A 22,531-nucleotide genomic window follows, 5' to 3' on the forward strand; every position below is an offset into this window, starting at 1 on the left:
TCTTTATGGACCTTGCTTTGTGTACTGGTGCGCAGTCCTGTTGGAAGAGGAAGGGGCCATCCCCAAACTGTTCCCACAAAGTTGGGAGCATGAAATTGTCCAAAATGTCTTGGTGTGCTGACGCCTTAAGAGTTTCCTTCACTGGAACTAAGGGGCCAAGCTCAACCCCTGAAAAAACCGACAGGAGGGAGGGGCCAGGAGCGCCGGCAGGGGACCGATAGGAAGATCAGAGCTGTTCTGTGCAAAACCACTGCACAGAGCAGGTAAGTATGCCTGTAATATCACCTTAGCTTGTTTTCATTGCTGTCAGTGTATATCATTTCTGTGTATGCTATTTGCATTGTTTTATGAGCTTCCCCATCTCTAACTCTGTCTGTCTCCTACTGTTTTTATATGCATTCTATATGTAATCTCCCCTTTTTCCTGGCACAGGGTGCTCCTGCAAGCTGGTGGAATCACTTGCATTTCCAGCATCATGCCAAACCCAACTGCTTTCGCAAAGACCCGGATATTAATATGCACCCGCTTTTCTTTGCACTGGGCAAGAAGTTGTCAGTGGAGGTAAGGACATATAGTAGTGGTTAAGCAGGAGGAATAGTAAATGCGATAACATATTAAGTTGAAAACTGAACTCTATACAGATTTCAGCTATATATCTAAAGTGTATATTTTTTTCTTACATACATATTATACCTTAATCTATCTTTATACTAACTTGTTGTAATCCCCTGCATATCAGCATTCACACTGTGAGTGGGTGGGGCTTGACTGAGAGCCAATCAGGACACAGGCAAACACTCTGAGCATGCTTACTGACGGAGTGAGGACAGGGCTACTTCATCAGTGTGCTGCTGCTCCTTTATTGTCTATTCAATGGCTTGGATAGGTGGTTGAATAAGCTGTATTGCAGAGAAAATGTGAGGTCACTGACTTGGCTGTGCTGTTTCACAGGGGCGCTTAGATCACAAGACTGAAGGGATTGAATCATAAATCCTTTAGCGGATAAAAAAAAAGGTCACATATATGTATTTCATCAGTGTATCTAGACAAATGCATGACTTCATGTTTAACAAGTATACTACATTAAACAAACAAACAAACAAACAAATGGCCTTGAAGTACCCCTTATTGCTGGGTACAACTGCAATCCTATGCAGGTGAATAAAAAAATGTAAAAAATATATTATATAAAAGCAGCGCTTAAAAGATTTCTGAAGAATTCTGACACCTATGTTTTTTAACCACCTTACCCTCAGGGCCAAATCTGACATTTCACACTTAAGCCTCGTACACACGATCGGCTTGTTCACCAACAAAACCGTGGAATTTCTATTGGCAGATAGCATTGGCAGTTTTTTTTTTAATGCACAGTAAAAAAATTGTGGAGAATAATACTTGGCTATGGGAATTATTTACTAAAGGCAAATCCACTTTGCACTACAAGTGCACTTGGAAGTTCAGTCGCTGTAGATCTGAGGGGGACATGCAAGGAAAATAAAAAACAGCATTTTTGCTTGCACATGATTGGATGATAAAATCAGCAGAGCTTCCCCTCATTTCAGAACTTCCCCCCAGATCTACAGGAACTGCACTTACTTGCAGTGCACTTGTAGTGCAAAGTGGATTTGCCTTTAGTAAATAACCCCCTATGTGTTTTACTTGACAGTTTGGGAGTTTTACATTTAAAAAAATACAATGTAACATTGACAAAGTTGTATCTTTGATCTTAAAAACTACGGGATAATGGTGTTGTGGTAACTTGCACCAAAAAAAAAAAAAAAAAAAAAAAAAAAAGCATAATAATATATTATTCTTGATATCACTAGAAAATAAAAGCCTTTGAAAATTTGTTTGCAATAATTCCATTAGTATCACCAGCAAAGCAGCTTCATTATTATCCCATTAAAGAAGAAGAGAATGTGCGCTGCATTTGGAGATTTCATAATTTGCTGCATCACGAATGTTAATTCTCCATTACGAATGCTAGTTTACAAGACCGACCGCTTCTGGCTCGTCCTTGCTTCCAAGCATGCGTGTTTGTACTTTGGTCTTTTGTCCGATGGACTTGTGTACACTCGCTCGGAAAATCTGAGGAAAATTTTTAAACCTGGCCTCCAAAATTTGTCAGCGGAAAATCTGACAATTGTCCGATGGAGCGTACAAATGGTTGGATTTTCCGCCAACAGCCTGTCATCACACATTTCCCATCAGAAAATCCAATCGAAGGCTTAAGAGTTTCAATTTGTATGCAATCAGGCAGACCCCTGCACTACATGGTTTTGGTTAATCCGAAGACAAAAATCTGCAGAAAATCTAAAAGTGTGTATGGGGTCTGAGTGAAGCTCATAAAGTCCCATAAGAGAAATCCGCACCTCGTGAGTCACTCTCCCTGTCACTCTCCCTGTAAGGGTATACCCTCATCAGACTGCTAAACAATAGAAGCCTTAAAGCTCAAGGGCATCCGCCTGTTCAGGATTCCATCCGTTCAATCCATCACTCCATGGGTGGTTGATCACATGAGAAAGAGAGACACTCCACATAGCGCAATCTCGTTTCAACTAGTTTATTGTTATTGTTAAGCTGGATACACACTATACAATTTTCTGTAGATTTTTTCCTTAGATTTAACAAAACCATATAATATGAGGTCAAACTTTAAGAGTTTCAATTTGTATGCAATCAGGCAGGCCCTTCCACTACATAGTTTTGGTAAATCTAAAGGAAACCAGACAACAAAAGTTGTATAGTGTGTATGGGGTCTTAGAACAACCACCCCCCTTATGATTACACTTAGGCCGCTTTCACACAGGCTTTCCGATCAGGTCTGTCTGTCAGTTTTTCAGGTGGACCTGATCGGATGCTCCATGTACTCCTATGGAACGGCAGATGTCACCGGTGACATGTCTGCTGTCTTCTGCCGATATCCGATCCTGTCTGTGAAATCCAGACAGATGGAAACGCTATTTTCCATCCGTCTCGAGAGTCGGATTGGATAAAAATGAACAGGTGGTCCATTTTCAGCCGATCTCCCCATAGAGGAGAGCAGGGATTTGACAGGTCCGTCCCTTCACAGTGAGTGGAGACGGACCTGTTATCCGCCTGCTCAGCAGGGATCGGCGGATCGATCCCTGCAGAGCAAAGCGGAGTCCGTACATGGACAAGCTTGTGTGAAAAGGGGCCTTACAAGATACAAAATTTAAAAAAGCAAAAGTAGTATAAAACAATCTGTCACCGTTCAGGAGGAGACGCCCTCCTCTATATCGTGCATCCACTGCTTGGACAGTCTCAGGCTAATCCTCTCCACTCGTGACACGCTATCCTCACTTCCAGACATCGCTAGGTCACGCCCTATATAATGTATACTACATTAACAAAATAGCTTGATGCAGAAAAATATTTAGTCAGAAAAAACATCACTGGCTTCTCTCCCATGGACCTGGCTTTAGTGTTTTGACATAATGCATAATGCTCCAAAATGCAAACGCTACCCAGCCACTTAACCACTACAGTACCGCTGTATGTAGATATACGGCCTCATATTGAGGTGGTTATACCGAGACCATGGTTGCAGCTACAACCATAATCCCGGTGTCAAGTCACATTTTGCTACCCGCTGGAGTGCGCATGGGTGACGCCGCCATATGTGTTCCAACACTGTTGTAAGACCACTTTGCCACTGGGCGCCTCGCTTCGCTGGACTCAGGGGTGTGACCACAAAATTCTGCGCAAGCGCAGATTGCCACAGTGGCATATGGCGGCGTCACGCATGCGCAGTCCAGCAGGTAGCCAAATGTTATGGGTCGCCATATGTGATGCTACATTGGTACTGTTTTTTACAGCTGACAATTCTGCACAATGTAAAAAGCTATAAAGCTGCTTGATCCCTAAGGGTGATGGAAGGGGATCCTCCCTCCTCCCTCCCTCTGCCTTTCCTGGGCTCTCCTATTCCATCAGGGAACCTGGGACTGATGCAGCCGGTGGGGTCACATACACTGAGAAGAATGGAAGGAACGGAAGTTCTTTCCCCCCTTATCTGGCATCAGAAAGGGGAAGTGATGAGATAAAAGCAATCTCAGTTTGATCAGATGCTTTGGAGGCCAGAGGAGACATCTGGGGTCTAATAGACCCCAGATCTCTCCAAAAAGTGGACCTGTCACGTCCCATGCTATGATGTTCATCCGTTGTGATAGCAATAAAGTTGACCCAACAAAATACAAATAAAGGTACCATGCAAAAAATACATTTAAATAAAATAAATAATAAAATGTAAAAATTTTTAAAGCGCCCTCATCACCCCATGCTCACACACAAAGGTGAACAGACACGTAGGTCCTGCATGCGTATATAAACTGTGATTGCACCACACATGTGAGGTATCGCCGCAAAAAGTCAGAGTGAGAGCAATAATTCTAGCCCTAGACCTCATGTGAACTGGTAACCTGTACAGGCTTTGAAAGTGTCGCCTATGGAAAATTTAATGTACCTTAGTTTTTCACCATTCCACAGGTGTGCGCAATTTTAAAGCATATGTTTGGTATCTATTTACTCGACATAACATCATCTTTTATATTTTACCAAAAATTGGGTATTATATTGTTAGCGTTCATGAAAATTCATTTATTTTTATTATTTGTTTAAGTTTTTTTCCAAAAAATTTGCTTTTGAAAAACCGCTACGCAAATACTGTGCGACATACAAATTTGCAACAACCAGTATTTTATTTTCCAGGGTCTCTGCTTTAAAAAAAAAATATTTGGGGGTTCTAAGTAATTTTCTATCGATAAAATGCAGATTTTTACATGTAAAGCTTCGTACACACGATCGGACTTTCAGACGGTAAATGTTCGATGACAAGCTGTTGGCGGTAAATCCAACCATGTGTACGCTCCATCGGACAATTGTTGTCGGATTTTCCGCGGACACGTTGGCTAGCGTGTTATCAAATTTTCTGCAAACAAATGTCTGTTGTCGAATTTTCTGAGCATGTGTACACAAGTCCGTTGGAAAAAAGTACAAACACGCATGGTCAGAAGCAAGGACGAGCCAGAAGCAGTCGGTCTTGTAAACTAGCGTTCGTAATGGAGAATTAACATTTGTGATGTGGCAAATTATGAAATCTTGCAATGCAGCGCACATTCTCTTCTTCTTTAATGGGATAATAATGAAGCTGCTTTGCTGGTGATACTGATGGGAGTTATTGCAAACATTTTTTTTTTTTTTTTTGGGGGGGCAAGTTACCACAACACCATTATCCCGTATTTTTTAAGATCAAAGATACAACTATGTTGGTGTCCCTTGTCAATTTTACATTGAATTTTATTAAATGGAACTGACTACTCCCAAACTGTCATTTGAAGTAAAACACATAACCAAGTATTATTCTCCACAATTTTTTTATTGTGCATTAAAAAAAAGAAAACAAATAAAATTAGACATGCTATCTGCCAATAGAACTTAAAGTGGAGTTCCACCCAAAGAAAAAAAAAAAATCATTAATGTGCATGAAAAAAAAAAAACATTTGGAGAAATTTTTTTTTTTACTCACCTCTTTAATGCTTGTTGCTAGGGGGTCCCTCGTAATCTACCTCCTTTGGCGCAGGAAGGGAGATCAGCTCTCCCCCCCTCCCTCTAGGCAATCAACTGGGACACGTGACAGGTCCCAGATGATTGCACGGCCAGTCACGGTGCCCGGCGCGACTCATGCATACTCAGTGGGTGCCCAGCTGTGAAGCCACAGCCAGGTGCCCACAGTTACAATGCCGGCGCCGCTGAGTGGAGGGGGAGACGAGCGGGGCTTCGTTTTCCCCCGCATCGCTGGACCCTGGGACAGGTAAGTGTCCGATTATTAAAAGTCAGCAGCTGCAGTATTTGTAGCTGCAGATTCTTTTTTTTTTTTTAAGCGGAACTCCGCTTTAACCAAAAAGTGCATTCTATGCATCCAAAAATATAGAAATTATACCAAATCAAATCATTATTCAACCAAGAAAATGTCAAAGCAATAACTCCAAGGCCAATAATAAATAACACGTTATCTCCTCCGATTCCACAACATGGCTGGTTGAAGAACGGCCGTTCAGAAACGAACTGAAAAGCACAAAATGAAAAGCATGAAATGAAAGGTGTGAATCAACACTCACCAAACTTCTACCAACACGAAATTAGCAGAAGAAGCCCAAAGGGTGGCGCTAAAGAGCTGAAAAACCACGTAGTATGTCACTACGTTCGTAATTGTTGGCCAACAATTGTGTGGCCGTGTGTATGCAAGACAAGTTTGGGCCAACGCCCTTTGGACAAAATTCCACGGTTATGGCGGCGAACAATCTGATCGTGTGTACGAGGCTTAAGTGTGAAATGTCAGATTTGGCCTGGGGGGGTAAAGTGGTTAAAACACAGGTGTCAGCATTTATCCAGTTACCTTAAGACGGATCCATTTACTTACATTGATTTTTTCATGTAGCGTGACTTGAGGCGACTAGGGGCGACTTGAAGTCGGATCCAAAGTTGCCCCTGTGTGAATGGGCTCTGACTCTGCACAGAATTAGCATGTGTATACTTGATGAGAGTGCTCAGACTGCATGCAGTAGATCATCTGTGACATCATATTAGGTGGGTTTAACATGTAATGTTAAGATTCAAGAATAGCAGATCATACTGTATAGCTGGCTACACACTATATAATTTGTATACACTTGTACAAAACCAAACCATATAATATGAGATCAAACCTAAACACTTTCAAATTGTATGCAATCAGGCATAGTTGAAAGTAAATGTAAAGAAAATTGAACAACAAAAATTGTATAATGTGTATCCAGCTTTAGATCTGATTATTTCACTGATTTATAATGAAATTGGAATGTTCAGATATCCTCTAATGGCTACAAAAAATGTACAAAATAACAGTTGGCGCAATCTCAAATACTGTGAATAAATAAATTACTACTATAGTAGCTGCTGTCACTTAAAGTGATTTCACTCCATCTACAAAGAAATATAACCAAAAAAAACAGTGCTGTGCTACTAAATAAATATATCAAAAGGTGTATAACATAAATACATCAATTATAAATAATCAAATCCACTACTATAAAAAATCTTGTATCTAAAGTTTGTATAAATAATGTTTGATTAAAGAAAATGCTGCCATAAATCAATCCACCCAAAGTGCAGACAAGGATGGGTGCTCTCCACCACCAGTTTCGCAGGTTGCTCATCTCATATAAGGGGAAAATCAGCAGTTGTCCCCTCTGGGGAAAATGATGACATGAGAATGATTTTTCTCTTTCTCTGATGCTTAAAATTTTTAACCTATGACATAGTCAGTCAAGGCATTATGTGTCCTCATCCCTTACAGACAACAGTAAAACGCCGCTCCACAACAACACATTCATTACAATAGCATTTGTAAAGATGGCTGTGGTGTGGTACATTAGTGGGTAGGCCCCGGTTTGTATTTAATTTGTGGCAGTATGTATGAGGTAACCTGCGCTCTGTCACGTCCTCAGTGAATTTTGAGTGATACCTTCCTGTACACGCCATATCTGGTCGGGTAGCATGATTGATTGCTAACAATCCGTTCACGTGTGTACTAGATGTAGCTCCAACGCTTACTGAGGAAGTCAACGCCCTGACGAAACACATTTAGGGGGCGGAGCTTGCACACTGACGTCACACTGCGGCCATGGATGTTTGCAATGCCTTGCAGTTTGCACAAGCTGATTGTGCTTTACTTGTAAGTGTATCTATTACCTTTATATTATTAAATTATTGGAAACAGAGAGCACTAGATGTTACTTTTCTTTTACGTATAAAATCCAATCGGGCAAGACGATCAGGGTTCTTGGAACCCTATTAAGGAGCCTTTTACCTAATGAGGTCTGTGTATCCATAGTATGCCAGGTGTCATCATTTTCCCCAGAGGGGACAACTCCTGATTTTCCTCTTATATGAGATGAGCAGCCTTTGAAACTGGTGGTGGAGAGCACCCGTCCTTGTCTGCACTTTGGGTGAATTGATTTATGGCAGGATTCTCTTTAATCAAAGATTATTTATACAAACTTAGGATACAAGATTTTTTGTAGTAGTGGATTTGATTATTTATAATTGATATATATATATTATAATTTATGTTATCCTCTCATGGCTACCTAGAGAATTGGAGCTTATCAGTATCTCCTAGATTGTAAGCTCTAACGGGCAGGGCTCTCTGATCCCTCCTGTATGGATTTGTATTGTAAGTGTACTATCTACCCTCATGTTGTAAAGCGCTGCGTAAACTGTCGGCCCTATATAAATCCTGTATAATAATAATAATAATGTTTGATTCATCCACAGCTTGGAATTAAAAAGAAGAAATATATGCCATATAATCACCAGCACAAGTACTTCTTCCTGAGTGAGTATGCATACAGTACATTACCTGCACACAGCAGTTCAATGATTATGGCTCAGTCCCTATCTAGCGTGAAATTCTGTTTTGTTTTTTTTTTCTGTTTTGCAGTTGGTCCCCCGGCTCTGCTCCCCCTGTACTTTCAGTGGTACATTTTCTATTTTGTTGTCCAGCGGAAGAAGTGGGTAGTGAGTACAGTTTTATTTGTGGCTAGAAATCCTTCATGATCGAAATAGTGTGGGATACAGTAACTGTACGTGTTGCCAATAGCAACTAATCATAACCTCCTTTTGTGTTTCTCTGGCATATTAACCGCTTCAGCCCCGGACCATTTGGCTGGCCAAAGACCAGAGCACTTTTTGCGATTCGGCACTGCGTCGCTTTAACTGACAATTGCGCGGTCGTGCTACGTAGCTCCCAAACAAAATTGACGTTCTTTTTTTCCCACAAATAGTGTTTTCTTTTGGTGGTATTTGATTGCCTCTGCAATTTTTATTTTTTGCGCGATAAACAAAAAAAGAGCGTCCATTTTGAAAAAAAAAAAACGCATCATTTTTTTACTTTTTGCTATAATAAATATCCCCAAAAAATGTCTAAAAAAACATTTTTTCTCCTCAGTTTAGGCCAATACGTATTCTTCTAAATATTTTTGGTAAAAAAAAATCGCTATAAGCGTATATTGATTGGTTTGGAAAGTTATAGCGTCTACAAAATAGGGGATAGTTTTATGGCATTTTTATTAATAATTTTTTTTTTTTACTAGGAATGGCGGCGATCGGCGATTTTTATCGTGACTGCGACATTATGGCGGACACGTCGGACAATTTTGACACATTTTTGGGACCATTGGCATTAATACAGCGATCAGTGCGATTAAAAATGAATTGATTACTGTAAAAATGTCACTGGCAGTGAAGGGGTTAACACTAGGGGGGAGTGAAGGGGTTAATGTGTGTCCTAATTTGTGTTTTAACTGAAGGGGGATGGGTACTGTGCAGGGAAACTAACAGATCGCTGTTCATACTCTGTATGAGCAGACGATCTGTCAGTTCTCTGCTCAGAGAACCGTAAACTGTTTACACACACAGCTCTGGGTTCTCCGTGTGCTCCGAGCGATCGCGGGAGCCCAGTGGTGATGGAGACCGCCGGGCACTCACATCGGCTCCCCGTGGCACGCACACACCCCCTAGTGGCCACAGGGCGAAGCGACGTTACATAACGTCGTTTCGCCCAGCCGTGCCATTCTGCCGCAGTACAACTGCGGCGGCTGGTCGGCATGTGGTTAAAAAATGAGAGGAAGGATCTGATTGGCTGTGATCGGCAATACAGATGGGCTTTCATTATGAGATTTTAAATAGAATGTGACTGAATCATTTCTCCTTCCAGGATTTGGCTTGGATGATTTCATTCTACGTGAGGTTTGCCTATTGTTATTTCCCGCTAATTGGGATTGGTGGCACAATCAGCATGTTCATGCTAGTCAGGTAAGTATTTCATATTACAGGATTAGAAAAACCAAATGAATAGAATGAAATGAGTTAGTGGTGACTCAGGCTATTGTAATGAATGTGTTGTTGTGGAGCGGAGTTTTACTGTTGTCTGTTAGCGATGAGGACACATAATACTTTTACTGACTATGTCATAGGATAAAAATTTTAAGCGTCAGAGAAAGAGAAGACATCAAAGGCCCCATTCACATGGCCAAATAAGCCGCAGTGTGGCACATATCTTCCAGAATAGTGCAGCTCAGCCCAGGTGTGTGCAGACTGCCATGTCTGGGAAGCCTGTACAAAGCAGCAGCAGCTCTCTGCTTCTGTCCACAAGTAATCGCATTGAGAGCGATTACCTGCACTTAGGGACTGATGATCGTCCTAGAAGCAATATTAGATAGAATAAGGCCCCAAAATGGAACCAGTGTGTGGTCAGCAGAGACTCCCATTCAGTAAAAAGGTGCTTCCAAGTAAGAAAGATTAGTATTTATTGATCATAAAAGCAGGTTAAAACACCATTAATGCATTTTATGGCTCTTTAGTGGCCACTTCATCAGGAAAAGGTGTATGAAATACATAAAAGCTGGAGGAAATACATAAAAATATGACAAAAACGTTCTCAATGTGGATCCAAGGAGGGGAGGATCTATACAGTAAGAAAATATACACTCACCGGCCACTTTATTAGGTACACCTTGCTAGTACCGGGTTGGACCCCTTTTGCCTTCAGATCTGCCTTAATTCTTCGTGGCATAGATTCAACAAGGTGTTGGAAACATTCCTCAGAGATTTTGCTCCATAGTGACATGACAGCATCACGCAGTTGATGCAGATTTGTAGGCTGCACATCCATGATGCGAATCTCCCATTCCACCACATCTCAAAGGTGTTCTATTGGATGAGATCTGGTGACTGTGGAGGCCATTGGAATACAGGGACCTCATTATCATGTTCAAGAAATCAGTGGTGAGATGATTTGAGCTTTGTGACTTGGTGCATTATCCTGCTGGAAGGAGCCATCAGAAGATGTGTACACTGTAGTCATAAAGGGATAGACATGGTCAGCAACAATACTCAGGTAGGCCGTGGTGTTTAAACGATGCTTAAGGTGCCCAAAGTGTGCCAGGAAAATATTCCCCACACCATTAAACCAGCACCAGCAGCCTGAACCGTTGATACAAGGCAGGATGGATCCATGCTTTCATGTCGTTTACACCAAATTCTGACCCTACCATCTGAATGTTGCAGTTGAAATCAAGACTCATCAGACCAGGCAACATTTTTTCAATCTTCTATTGTCCAATTTTGGTGAGCCTGTATGAATTGCTTAGCTGACAGGAGTGGCACTTCTGCTGCTGTAGCCCATCTGCTTCAAGGTTCAATTTGTTGCGCGTTCAGAGATGGCATTCTGCATACCTTGGTTGTAACAAGAGGTTATTTGAGCTACTGTTGCCTTTCTATCATCTCAGACCAGTCTGTCTACTCTCCTGTGACATCAACAAGGCATTTTCATCCACACAACTGCCGTTCACTGGATATTTTCTCTTTTTCTGACCATTCACTGTAAACCCCAGAGATGGTTGTGTGTGAAAATCCCAGTAGATCAGCAGTTTTTGAAATACAGACCAGCCCCTCTGGCACCAACAACAAAGTCACTTATATTCCCCTTTTTGCCCATTCTGATGCTCGATTTGAACTTCAGAAAATTGTCTTCACCACATCTAGATGGCTAAATGCATTGAGTCATGTGATTGGCTGATTAACAATTTGTGTTACTAAGTAATTGAACAGGTATACCTAATATAGTGGCCAGTAAGTATGTATGAGTTAAGAAAAAAAGATAAAAAGGTCCATTAGTTGTGGTGATAGTAGGTAAAACATATGAAAAACGTATGATATGAAAAAGTTAAAAAAAGCGATAGATATATGTACATAAAAGTATGCATAAAGGTTTAGTTTGAACTGTAAAATGTAGTGGTGGAGATTATATGGGTATAATCTAACATCAAGCACCCAGTAAATATTGTCCTAAAAGCAAGCATCCCACAAATTAAACATTCCTATGGTGTACTATTCCCATTTTTATTAAAATTTGAACTTTATGGAAAAAAGTCTGTTTAACTGTTAGGTGATTTAATCAGAAAGGTAGAAAAACACAAAGGAGCAGAGTATTCCATACCCTATGAAGTGGGTTTTGCCAGCGGGGATTTCAGTAAGAGGGCCCTAATTAGATTTTTGCCCAGTACCCCAATTTATCTAAATACAGACCTGCCACTAACATTGGTGGTCAATGTAGAAGCAACCACTTATATTGGTGGTCACTGCTCACAGAAGTCCTAGCAACTCTATCCAAAACAAAACATTTTCACTCTAGATCCCTATTCAGTTTTACTATTAATTAGATTGATATAGACTCGCTATATTTTATTTCCTTTTTAATACATGATCAATTAAAAGAAAAGTAGGGCCAAAGCTCTTTTGACCCTACTTCTCCTGTGGGACACAGAAGTGTACTTAGTTTTGCAGTCCTGTGACCGGATTTCAGCTGACAGCGGGCTAAAGTCCACTGTTGGCTGAAATCACTCAGTCTGTCCAGGCTCTGGATCGATCCCGACTTTAATGTTGGTATCCACCCAGATGCCTGGACTGGAACCTGGCTCAGCCTCTCAGCGAGCCGATGGGAGACTGAGCCAATGGCTGGAGGAGCAGAACAGAGACCTGGTAAGGGACAGTCACCACTGTCTGCTCAGTGAAAACTGAGAACTGAGCGATCACTCAGTTCTTGGTCTTAGAGCCAGTGGGGGACAGATGCAGCATTTGATCGATGTTGCATCCACCTAGGCGAGTATCTCTTTTAGGATACAAATCCTCCTTTGATTTTAATATATTAAGTGAAAGAATGATAGAATTGCAAAGGCAATGGTAATATGATTCTAAGGTTTTTTATTATATTCTAGGTTCATAGAGAGTAACTGGTTTGTGTGGGTGACACAGATGAACCACATTCCAATGCACATAGACTACGATCAGAATAAGGAATGGCTTTCTGGACAGGTAACCATCATTATCTATGTTTCTTTCTATCCATAGATGATATTTTGACATCTTTTATGACCACATTATAAAATGAACTGTGAAAGACTACTGCAGTGTTAAGTAACCTCATCCTCTGTACTTGAACACTCATTTTGATATTTTTAACCAATGAAACAAAATATCAGTGAATGTGATCAGAGCCTTTTCCTGTTGAGATGAATGTGATCTTCGAGCAGCTGTATTTATTGTACACTTTACATTTCAAAAATAGGTCACAGGTGGGAGCCATAGAAAAAACAAGTGAACAGAGAATCATTTGTAGTGTTATTTGGTACTTCCAAAGGTAGTATTAACGTGGTAGTAAACCAATGGCGCTTTTTATTTTTTTTAAACCTGCAAGGCAAAGTTATAATGTGCTAGTATGCATTACATGCTAGCACATTATGCAAAACTTACCTTAAAACAAAGCCCTCCAGCAGCCCGCTGTCACCACTGACAGGACTTCCATCTTCACCTGGTCTTCCTTCCGGGTTGGCGGTCCACAGTCCTTTCATTGGATGAGCCATGATGACATCACAGCACAGGGCTCTGAAGATACGGCACAGTCTACCATTCCTGCAGAGCACATTTGCCTGTGACGTCACCACTGGTTTCACAAGTAAATATTTCCTAAATGGTGCACATTTAGGAGATATTTACTGTACCTATAGGTAAGCCTTACTATAGGATTACCTACAGTGCCTTGAAAAAGTATTCATACCCCTTGAAATTTTCCACATTTTGTCATGTTACAACCAAAAACGTAAATGTATTTTATTGGGATTTTATGTGATAGACCAACACAAAGTGGCACATAATTGTGAAGTGAAAGGAAAATGATAAATGGTTTTCAAATTTTTTTACAAATAAATATGTGAAAAGTGTGGCGTGTGTTTGTATTCAGCCCCCCTGAGTCAATACTTTGTAGAATCACCTTTCACAGCAATTACAGCTGCAAGTCTTTTTGGGGATGTCTCTACCAGCTTTGCACATCTAGAGAGTGACATTTTTGCAAAATAGCTCAAGCTCTGTCAGATTGGATGGAGAGCATCTGTGAACAGCAATTTTCAAGTTTTGCCACAGATTCTCAATTGGATTTAGATCTGGACATTGACTGGGCCATTCTAACACATGAATATGCTTTGATCTAAATCATTCCATTGTAGCTCTGGCTGTATGTTTAGGGTCGTTGTCCTGCTGGAAGGTGAACCTCCACCCCAGTCTCAAGTCTTTAGCAGACTTTAACATGTTTTCTTCTAAGATTGCCCTGTATTTGGCTCCATCCATCTTCCCATCAACTTGGACCAGCTTCCCTGCTGAAGAAAAGCATTCCCACAACATGATGTTGCCACCTCCATGTTTCACGGTGGGGATGGTGTGTTCAGAGTGATGTGCAGTGTTAGTTTTCCACCACACATAGGGTTTTGCTTTTAGACCAAAAAGTTCAGTTTTGGTCTCATCTGACCAGAGCACCTTGTTCCACACGTTTGCTGTGTCCCCCACATGGCTTCTTTCAAACTGGTCTTCTTATGGCTTTCTTTCAACAATGACTTTCTTCTTGCCACTACATAAAGGCCAGATTTGTGGAGGGCACAACTAATAGTTGTCCTGTGGACAGATTCTCCCACCTGAGCTGTGAATTTCTGCAGCTCCTCCAGGGTTACCATGGGCCTCTTGGCTGCTTCTCCAATTAATGCTCTCCTTGCCCGGCCTGTCAGTTTAGGTGGACGGCCATGTCTTGGTAGGTTTGCAGTTGTGTCATACGCTTTCCATTTTCAGATGATAGATCTAACAGTGCTCTGTGAGATGTTCAAAGCTTGGGATATTTCATTATATCCTAACCCTGCTTTAAACTTCTCCACTACTTTATCCCTGACCTGTCTGGTGTCCCTTGGCCTTCATGATGCTGTTTGTTCACTAAGGTTGTCCAACAAACCTCTGAGGGCTTCACAGTACAGCTATATTTATACTGAGATTAAATCACACACAGGTGGACTCTATTTACTAATTAGGTGACTTCTGAAGGCAATTAGTTCAGCTAGATTTTAGTTAGGGGTATCAGAGTAAAGGGGGCTGAATACAAATGCACGCCACACTTTTCACATATTTGTTAATAAAAAAATGTTGAAAACCATTTATCATTTTCTTTCCACTTCACACTTTGTGTTGGTCTATCTATTAAGATGGTGGTGCCGGGGACTCAAAGACCAGCGAAGAACCGGCTTGGGCGATGACCACACCGCATCCCTGGGCTAGTAGTTTTTGACTTTTAATTTTTCTGCCAATGACTGGAGCTCCTCTTTCATTGACTGAGATTTGCAGACAACATTGACTATAATTGATTAATCCTCAAACCTTGAAAATGTTTGTTGGTTACCTTCCATAGAACTGTACTTTTACTTTATTGTTTTTCTTCTCTCTCACCCAGCTGCAAGCCACTTGTAATGTGGACCAGTCTCTGTTTAATGATTGGTTCAGTGGACATCTCAATTTTCAAATTGAACATCAGTAAGTATGCTGGAGCTTAAGCTGCTTTCTTTTCCTCCAATAATACTGTTAACGATGACCACTTTCTATTTTCAGTTTATTTCCCACAATGCCAAGACACAATTACTGGAAGGTCGCTCCTCTTATTCGCTCGCTTTGCAAGAAGTATGGCATTGAATACCAGTCCAAACCACTGTTTACTGCATTTGCTGATATAGTTCAGTAAGTTACATTACTTACAGGTCTTTCTATTAGAATACTACTCTGTGGTACTTGGCTGTTGTCTTTGGTCCAACTGATGGAAACTGCTTACCTGTTGGCAAGGGACCGTGCTTTTGTCAACTGAGACTATTTTGCCTCACCATGAGAAATTCCCACAAGATAACATACACCTGTTAGAGTAGATAAAATAGTACAAAAATGTACAACGTTGTGTAATATTAAAATAAAAATATGATCAAAGCATTTTGGTCATATTTCTCTTGTGCGTCACAGGCGTGCACTTACTGTTGTACTCATGTGACCCAAAGGCCCCTTTCACACGGGTGCCCCCGTGAAGCGGGATCCACTTGTTCAGAAGGGAATCTCTCCACTGAGCAGGCGGATGACAGGTCCGTGTCTGCTATGCATAACGGACACAGACCGCTCCTGTGTATAGGACAATCGGATGGAAACGGACCGCCTGTCCATTTCCATCCGATCCGCCAGACACATGGGGAATAGGATCGGATTGGATGGTGGTGGGTGTCAGTGGACATGTATCCACTGACATCCACAGCTCCATAGAAGATCGGCCTAAAAAACTGACAGGTGGACCTGATCGGATCGCCCATGTGAAGGGCGCCAAATGGGCCGACAGTGGACTATAGCCCACCATCAGTGGAATTATTATCTGTGCACACCTGCTAGTAAAGACCTGAACTCTGTTAAGTTTTTGCTGCTCGCACTGTGTTCCCACATCAATATGAACTAAACAAAAAATAAAAAAAATGCTGTGAAATACCTTTGTGTCTCAAAGTTATTACCCCTACTTGGTTATTGTGAGTAAATAACACTAGGTAAATAACACTGATATAAATTAACAAAACTGTTCAAAACAACCAATTGGCTATTTGACCTGTTATTGGAGCACTCACAATAGCCAAGTAGGGATAATAGCGTTGAGATACAAAGGTTTTGAGGAGCATTTTCTATTTTTAGTATAGCCCACCATCAGCTGATGTGGCAGAGCCACTTCAGGCTCTGAAAGGATCCTGACAATTTTGTCGGGATCCACCCAGCTGCCTGATTGACAATTGCCTGTGCCTCTCAGTGTGAAGCTGAGTGCTGGAGCCAGCTGCGCCCACCCCCTATCCAGCTTGGCGCTCCAGTGAGTGCTGAAGGAGCAGAGTGAAGACAGTGGCTTACAGTCTCCGCAGACCAAGAACCGAGCAGTCAGCGATCATGTGAATGATCAGTTCTCAGACTTACAGCTGACGTAGGACTTACCTGCAAACAAATCCTTCATTGACCTCGATGGAGGCTGCATCCATCTTCGCCCATCTTCCTTCCGGGTCCACGGACTCCAGCTACGCGTCTGGCCGGAGCCACGCGATGTCACTCCCACGCATGCGTGCGGAAGCTGCCGGTCAGGGCACAGGGCTCTGAAGAAATGGCACAGGCAGCCGTTCCTTCAGAGCGCATGCGCAGTTTACGTCATTGTTGCAGTATACAGTAATTATCTCCTAAACGGTACAAGTTTAGGAGATATTTACAGTACCTATAGGTAAGCCTTATTGTAGGCTTACCTATCGGTACAAACATTAGAGGGAAGTTTGCTTCCTCTTTAACAATACTGGTATATAAAAGTGTTTATTATGTTTAGTAAAACAGAAGATGGTTGAGATGATGTAGCAATTGTTTTTGGAAAGATATTCCCATGAACAGCTGATTTCCTCCTGGTTAACGCAATGAACACAATTTCTGGCCAGCCTTTATGTAGTCTAAAATGGTTAAAAGAGAAGCATGATTTAAAAAAAAAAAAATATTCACACTCACCTAGATGCTGCAGTTGTCAGCTGTCCCCCACTGGCTCTATACCAAAAACCTGAGCGATCAAAGACCACTGATCGCTCAGTTCTCAGGTCCGCTCTGAGCACAGCAGCTGGCTGAGAACAGCTGGCTCAGTGGCACACTTAGAGGCCAAGTCAGCTGCCAGTAAGGCATCTGGGTGGATCCTGACATTATTGTTGGGATCCGTGCAGAGCCTGGACCGGATCTGTGACATCAGCCAAAAGCAGGCTTTTTCTTGCAAAAAATAATGCAGATTTGTTTACTGGTTTTCTGAATATGTATGACCTATTTTGCATTGTGTGTTCTACAGTTCTCTCAAGGAGTCTGGGGAGTTGTGGCTGGATGCATACCTGCACAAGTAATGAGTGACCTGTCTGCCAGTCTGCCGAATCAATGAAGCCCAGGGAACTACTGCTGCAATGAACACTGTCACAACATTCCTCTAGTGTCCACACTGCTACGTAATCAATCAGGACCTCTGAAGCCCTGCAGTGCTGTAATGTTAGCACATCACAATCATGACAGATGAATGCATTATAGCCCAGAAAGGCTAGATCTTAATTTGTATGCCGTGTATCTTTCCTTCTAAGCAAAATCAAGGTGCAACCCTGAACACTGAATGGGTATTACTTTGAAATGCAACTCATTTAGTGAAAAGCCAAAATAATGTTAAAGCCAATAAAAAAGGCTGTGAATGTTTATGAAATGTAAGAACAGTTCTACCATAACAGTCTAGGCTGCCCGTACCAAGAAGGAAACCATATGATAGTAGGAATATGTTATATTATTATTTGGGAGGAGAAACATACAAATATGTATACATTTATTTAAGAAGCATAGTTGATGTCAGGGATGACTTTAAGGACCTGAGAAATAATGGGACGGACTGCATCATTTTACTCTCCAAGATATCCAAAGTGTACAGTTCTATAATTAGGTGTGGATCATAATCTGTATTCCAGAAGGTATCTTATGCTGAATTTTCTTCAGCTTTGATTTTATTCCTGAGAGGTGATTCTGTCCACATAACGTTAGGAAGTTTACTAAGATAAATGATGTGCTGTGCAGTAGAAGAGCGCTTTGTATGCTTGTGACATTTATAGGCTGACAATGTGTAATGTACTACTTGTCCCTGACCAAGACATATCAAACACTGTTAATGTCACCTTAAAGTGGTATAAAACCAAAAATATAATATATTGCAGCTTACCAATCATAAGATGTGGTGACTGCATTCATTTTTTTTATAGGCCTTTTTCCCTTTATTTTTCACTGGGTGATCTGGCCCTTAACACACCTCCTGTATTAGAGTGCCTACACTCTGGATGAAGGAGTACAGAGACTTATGAACCAGCAGCATTGTTAATGAGGGGAGTGTTAGATGCACTAGCAGATTTAGAGACACTAACAAATTGAAGCCCAACTCCAGCTAATACTTTATAAGCAGTTAGAACCAACCTTTTTTTTTTACTTTTGGGATAAAGGGTTTACATGAATAAATAAAAACTGACCATTCTAAGCACCCGTCAGTGTTAAATGGTTTGTCTCTACTATTTGTTGCTACATCCGCAGGACAGCTTGTTCTTTTGAAAAACAACAGACTTACAGCTGAATCACCGGGTTAAAAAAAAAGCCTAAAAAAGAAAGCAAATGCAGCCATCAAATCTAAGAATTGGTAAACATGACAACATTTATAAAAAAAAAAAATTGGTAAGCGGCAATATAATAAATGTTTGCTTTTGACTTTAATACTGCTTTAAAGGTTCAGTGCCCCAAAAACTGTCATTTCTGTTTTTGGCAGATGCTGGTGTTCTTAATCACACCACTTTATCTGTGTAGGGATTCCAATGGAAAGATCAGATTTTTTTTTATTTCCCAGGTTCGCCCACCTGCCATGGACCTAACAGTGGGAGCTCCCGACTTGTTCATAGGTTTTACTAGGATTATTACTAAGAGCGATTCAGGTGACACCAGTGCAGAGCTCAGAACTATGGCAGGTTCATTTCATGTCAGTCTCACAACTAAAAGGAAAAAAAGTGTGTAATGTAACTTGTTCTGGGTGAAATGCATCAGGGGAGGCCCTCAGGTCCTGTTTTGCAGTGTACAAAAAAATGATCGCAACTAAGTGTGCAGCTGTCATTTCCTATGATTTAACTTACCAGTATCTACCACAAATTTTAGGATTGGTTTAGGGTGTAGACATCTATTAAAGGAAGCCTGTAGTGGGAGAGCACGCAGGCTGACATTGCTGACCTATCCACCTGAAAATGCTAGTTGCCTGGCTGTCATGCTGATCCAGTGGCTTCAATACTTTTTCAAGCACTGACCTAGAATACGTTTACAGATCAGAAATATTACATTCACTTTGATTTTCTAATATGTATGCTTGTTCTAGGTTAGTAGCTGATAAAAGTATTTTAACTAGATGAAAAACAAAAAATCCTGTGCACTGCCACCAAACTTAAATCAACCTAATTAGAAGCCTGATTTAGCTAGAGCTAGCCAGGCAGTTAGTTTTTTTTTTTTTTGAAGGTCAGCAGTAGCAGCCTTGTATTGTTCTCATTGTGGACATTTTTTGAAGTTTTGTAGTCACAGAGCTGCCCAGTATTTTGAAACAATTCTGACACCTGGTGGACACTGCTTGTATTGCATAGGAGCATACTGACAGGCAGCCTTATGTGATGAGCTCCTTCAGGTAGACGTTTTTCCTAGGAAAATGCAAATATTGAATGAACATATAGCAGTGTTTTGGGCAAATGTATCACACTGCTACAGTAGACTTAAAGGAGAAGTACAGCCAAAGCTTGTTTGACTGTACTTATCCTGTGGATTACAGGAGTGCAGCTCGTTCTGCACTCCTGTGGCCTGTTTTCTGCAGATGGCGGGCTAAAGTCCGCTGTTGTCACAGAGGAGGTGCATGCTCAGGAAAGATCCAGACCGTATGGTCGGGATCCGTCCACATGCCACCCAGCTCAACCTCTCAGCGAGCCGCTGAGAGTCTGAACTGTCCGCAACCACCGCCTCCACAGCTCAGAGCTCCAGTGAGTGAGGAGGGGGCAGAGCAGAGAGCTGGTGACTGACAGTCTGCAGCTCTCTGCTTATGGAGCTGTGAGAACCAAGCGATCGGCTGTGTTTGATTGCTCGGTTCTCAGTGTTAGAGCCGTTGGGGGACAGATGCAGCATCCAGCTAGGCAAGTATGATTCTACAAAAAAAAACAAAACCGTTACTTCTCTTTTAATATTACATTCTGTCTTATCATTACACTGTTGATTGTAGAACCAAATCAATCTACATGTTATATTGCCTTTTAGGAGTAATGGTAACAAGATTAAATTTTGTTTCAGTGCAGCAGTGTTATTGCAAAGCAGGTTATTCTGAAGAGTATTTTCTAGATATTGCTTTTAGCTTGATACTTTCCAATTCCCTCGGCAACACGGACTCCAACAAATGCCTACTTACTGGATGTGTGGTACACATGCCCATTAGCTTTCTGGACTACAGAGGCAAAAGCTTCCACTAATGTTAAGATCTTTTTTGTAGTTTTGTACCAGCAAGGCCTTTTATTATGACGACATTAATAGACTAATTACACAAATTTATCTGTATTGATTGTAAATGGGATTCATGGTTTGATTTTGTTGCAACAACTAATAAATTGATTTCATAAGCCTGCGTGTGGTCTCAGCAGATGGAGGAAAAGAAGAAATCTTAATGATACAGTACAGAACATGTATTCTTAAACCACTGGTAATATGCAGTTACTTTCAGGTGACTGGACACTGACAAAAAAAAAACTTGCTAGGGCTGCCCCTGTGCCCATTTCATAAGACTCCATTATCTTAAAGTGACTGTAAAGGGTATTTTTATTGTAAACATGTTATACTTACCTGCTTTGTGCAATCAATGGTTTTCTACAGAGCAACCCAGATCCTCCTCCTCTGGGTTCCCCACTGGCGCTCTTGGCTCCTCCTCTTCTTGGTGTGCCACCATAGGAAACTGCTTGATTTCAAACACACAGACAGCACGTCTAGCCCCTACCCTGTTCCCTCTTTACAGGATTTGATTGAGAGCAGCAGGCATCAATAGCTCCTGCTGATATTAATCTGCCCTGTGAGGAGGGAGAGAGACGCTGTTCTAGTGCATAACGCTGGGTGAAGATAGGGCTTAGGGAAGTCTAAGGGGGGGCTGCACACAGGTTTTTTTACCTTAATGCAGATGATTCAGGCAATTGGACACTGGCAAGCTTCTAAAGGACACGCCCCCGTGGCACCTCCCCTTTAACCCCACCCCACTGCGTAAGTCTGTTTTTGCTGGCATCTCTAGGTGATGGACCCCCTTCAGCTTCACTGGTTTATTATTTTATCTTTCGATTCTTCAGTCAACCCTCACTGTCTTCTAATGGCAAGACCTTCTTTATCCTGCATAAGCCTTTAGGCAAAGTTCCTCTTTTCCCTTTCAGAGCCCATTACATCAGGGCTGCTGGTGTCTCTGTTCACATGTTTACAAAGTTCTACCATTAGGATGTTCAGGCCATGGCTGATGCAAGCTTCATCTGCAAGGTACTTCAAGTTTTTTTGTTTGGGTTCCAATCACCTGAAGGCAGCTGCCATATAACTCAAGGATAAGAAAACAAGTCCTATACTCCGAGATAAGGAATTTACCAGTAAGTCAAAATTCCTATTATTTGGTACTTACCATAAAATGTATTTTTTGAGTCCATTATGGAACACGGGAATTCAGATACAGTCAGGTAATACTGCTGCCTACAAAAGGTTTGGTCACTGGCAAACAGAAAAACTGCAGTCAACGTATAACCCCTCTTCTACCCGGCACACCTCAGTTTTGTGTCTCTTTTTGGACTCCAAGAAAGGTCTTAAAGAAAATACAGATATTTTATTTTCTTTCTCGTCCATTAAGAGACACAGGAATTTAGATACAGTTGGTACATCCAAAAGCAGTCCAACTAAGGAGTGGGAAACAACCACTGCCAAACCCACATAAGAGACTAGGGTGTATCTGTAACTTGGGAGCACCAGA

General features: G+C 41.4%; 1 protein-coding gene and 1 long non-coding RNA gene across 3 annotated transcripts in view; one reads left to right on the top strand and one right to left on the bottom strand.

Moving 5' to 3' along the window:
* Window positions 1-21,161, top strand: part of LOC141112134 (acyl-CoA (8-3)-desaturase-like) — a 40,074-nt gene extending 18,913 nt beyond the window's left edge. The window contains exons 5-12 of one of the 2 annotated variants that reach the window (XM_073604616.1): window positions 433-561; window positions 8,335-8,395; window positions 8,501-8,577; window positions 9,776-9,873; window positions 12,837-12,933; window positions 15,383-15,462; window positions 15,538-15,663; window positions 17,804-21,161. In XM_073604616.1, coding sequence (XP_073460717.1) covers window positions 433-561; window positions 8,335-8,395; window positions 8,501-8,577; window positions 9,776-9,873; window positions 12,837-12,933; window positions 15,383-15,462; window positions 15,538-15,663; window positions 17,804-17,855 — 720 coding nt within the window. In that variant the 3' untranslated portion in view covers window positions 17,856-21,161. The remainder of the gene's footprint in view (window positions 1-432; window positions 562-8,334; window positions 8,396-8,500; window positions 8,578-9,775; window positions 9,874-12,836; window positions 12,934-15,382; window positions 15,463-15,537; window positions 15,664-17,803) is intronic. The other variant, XM_073604617.1, reaches the window with a different exon arrangement.
* Window positions 238-22,531, bottom strand: part of LOC141112136 (uncharacterized) — a 34,319-nt gene continuing 12,025 nt past the window's right edge. The window contains exons 2-3 of the long non-coding RNA XR_012236529.1: window positions 10,553-10,914; window positions 238-993 (exon numbers count right to left, since the gene is read on the bottom strand). This is a non-coding gene — a long non-coding RNA (uncharacterized lncRNA). The remainder of the gene's footprint in view (window positions 994-10,552; window positions 10,915-22,531) is intronic.

Source organism: Aquarana catesbeiana, linkage group LG11 (genome assembly GCF_042186555.1).
Source record: "Aquarana catesbeiana isolate 2022-GZ linkage group LG11, ASM4218655v1, whole genome shotgun sequence".
NCBI lineage: Eukaryota > Metazoa > Chordata > Amphibia > Anura > Ranidae > Aquarana > Aquarana catesbeiana.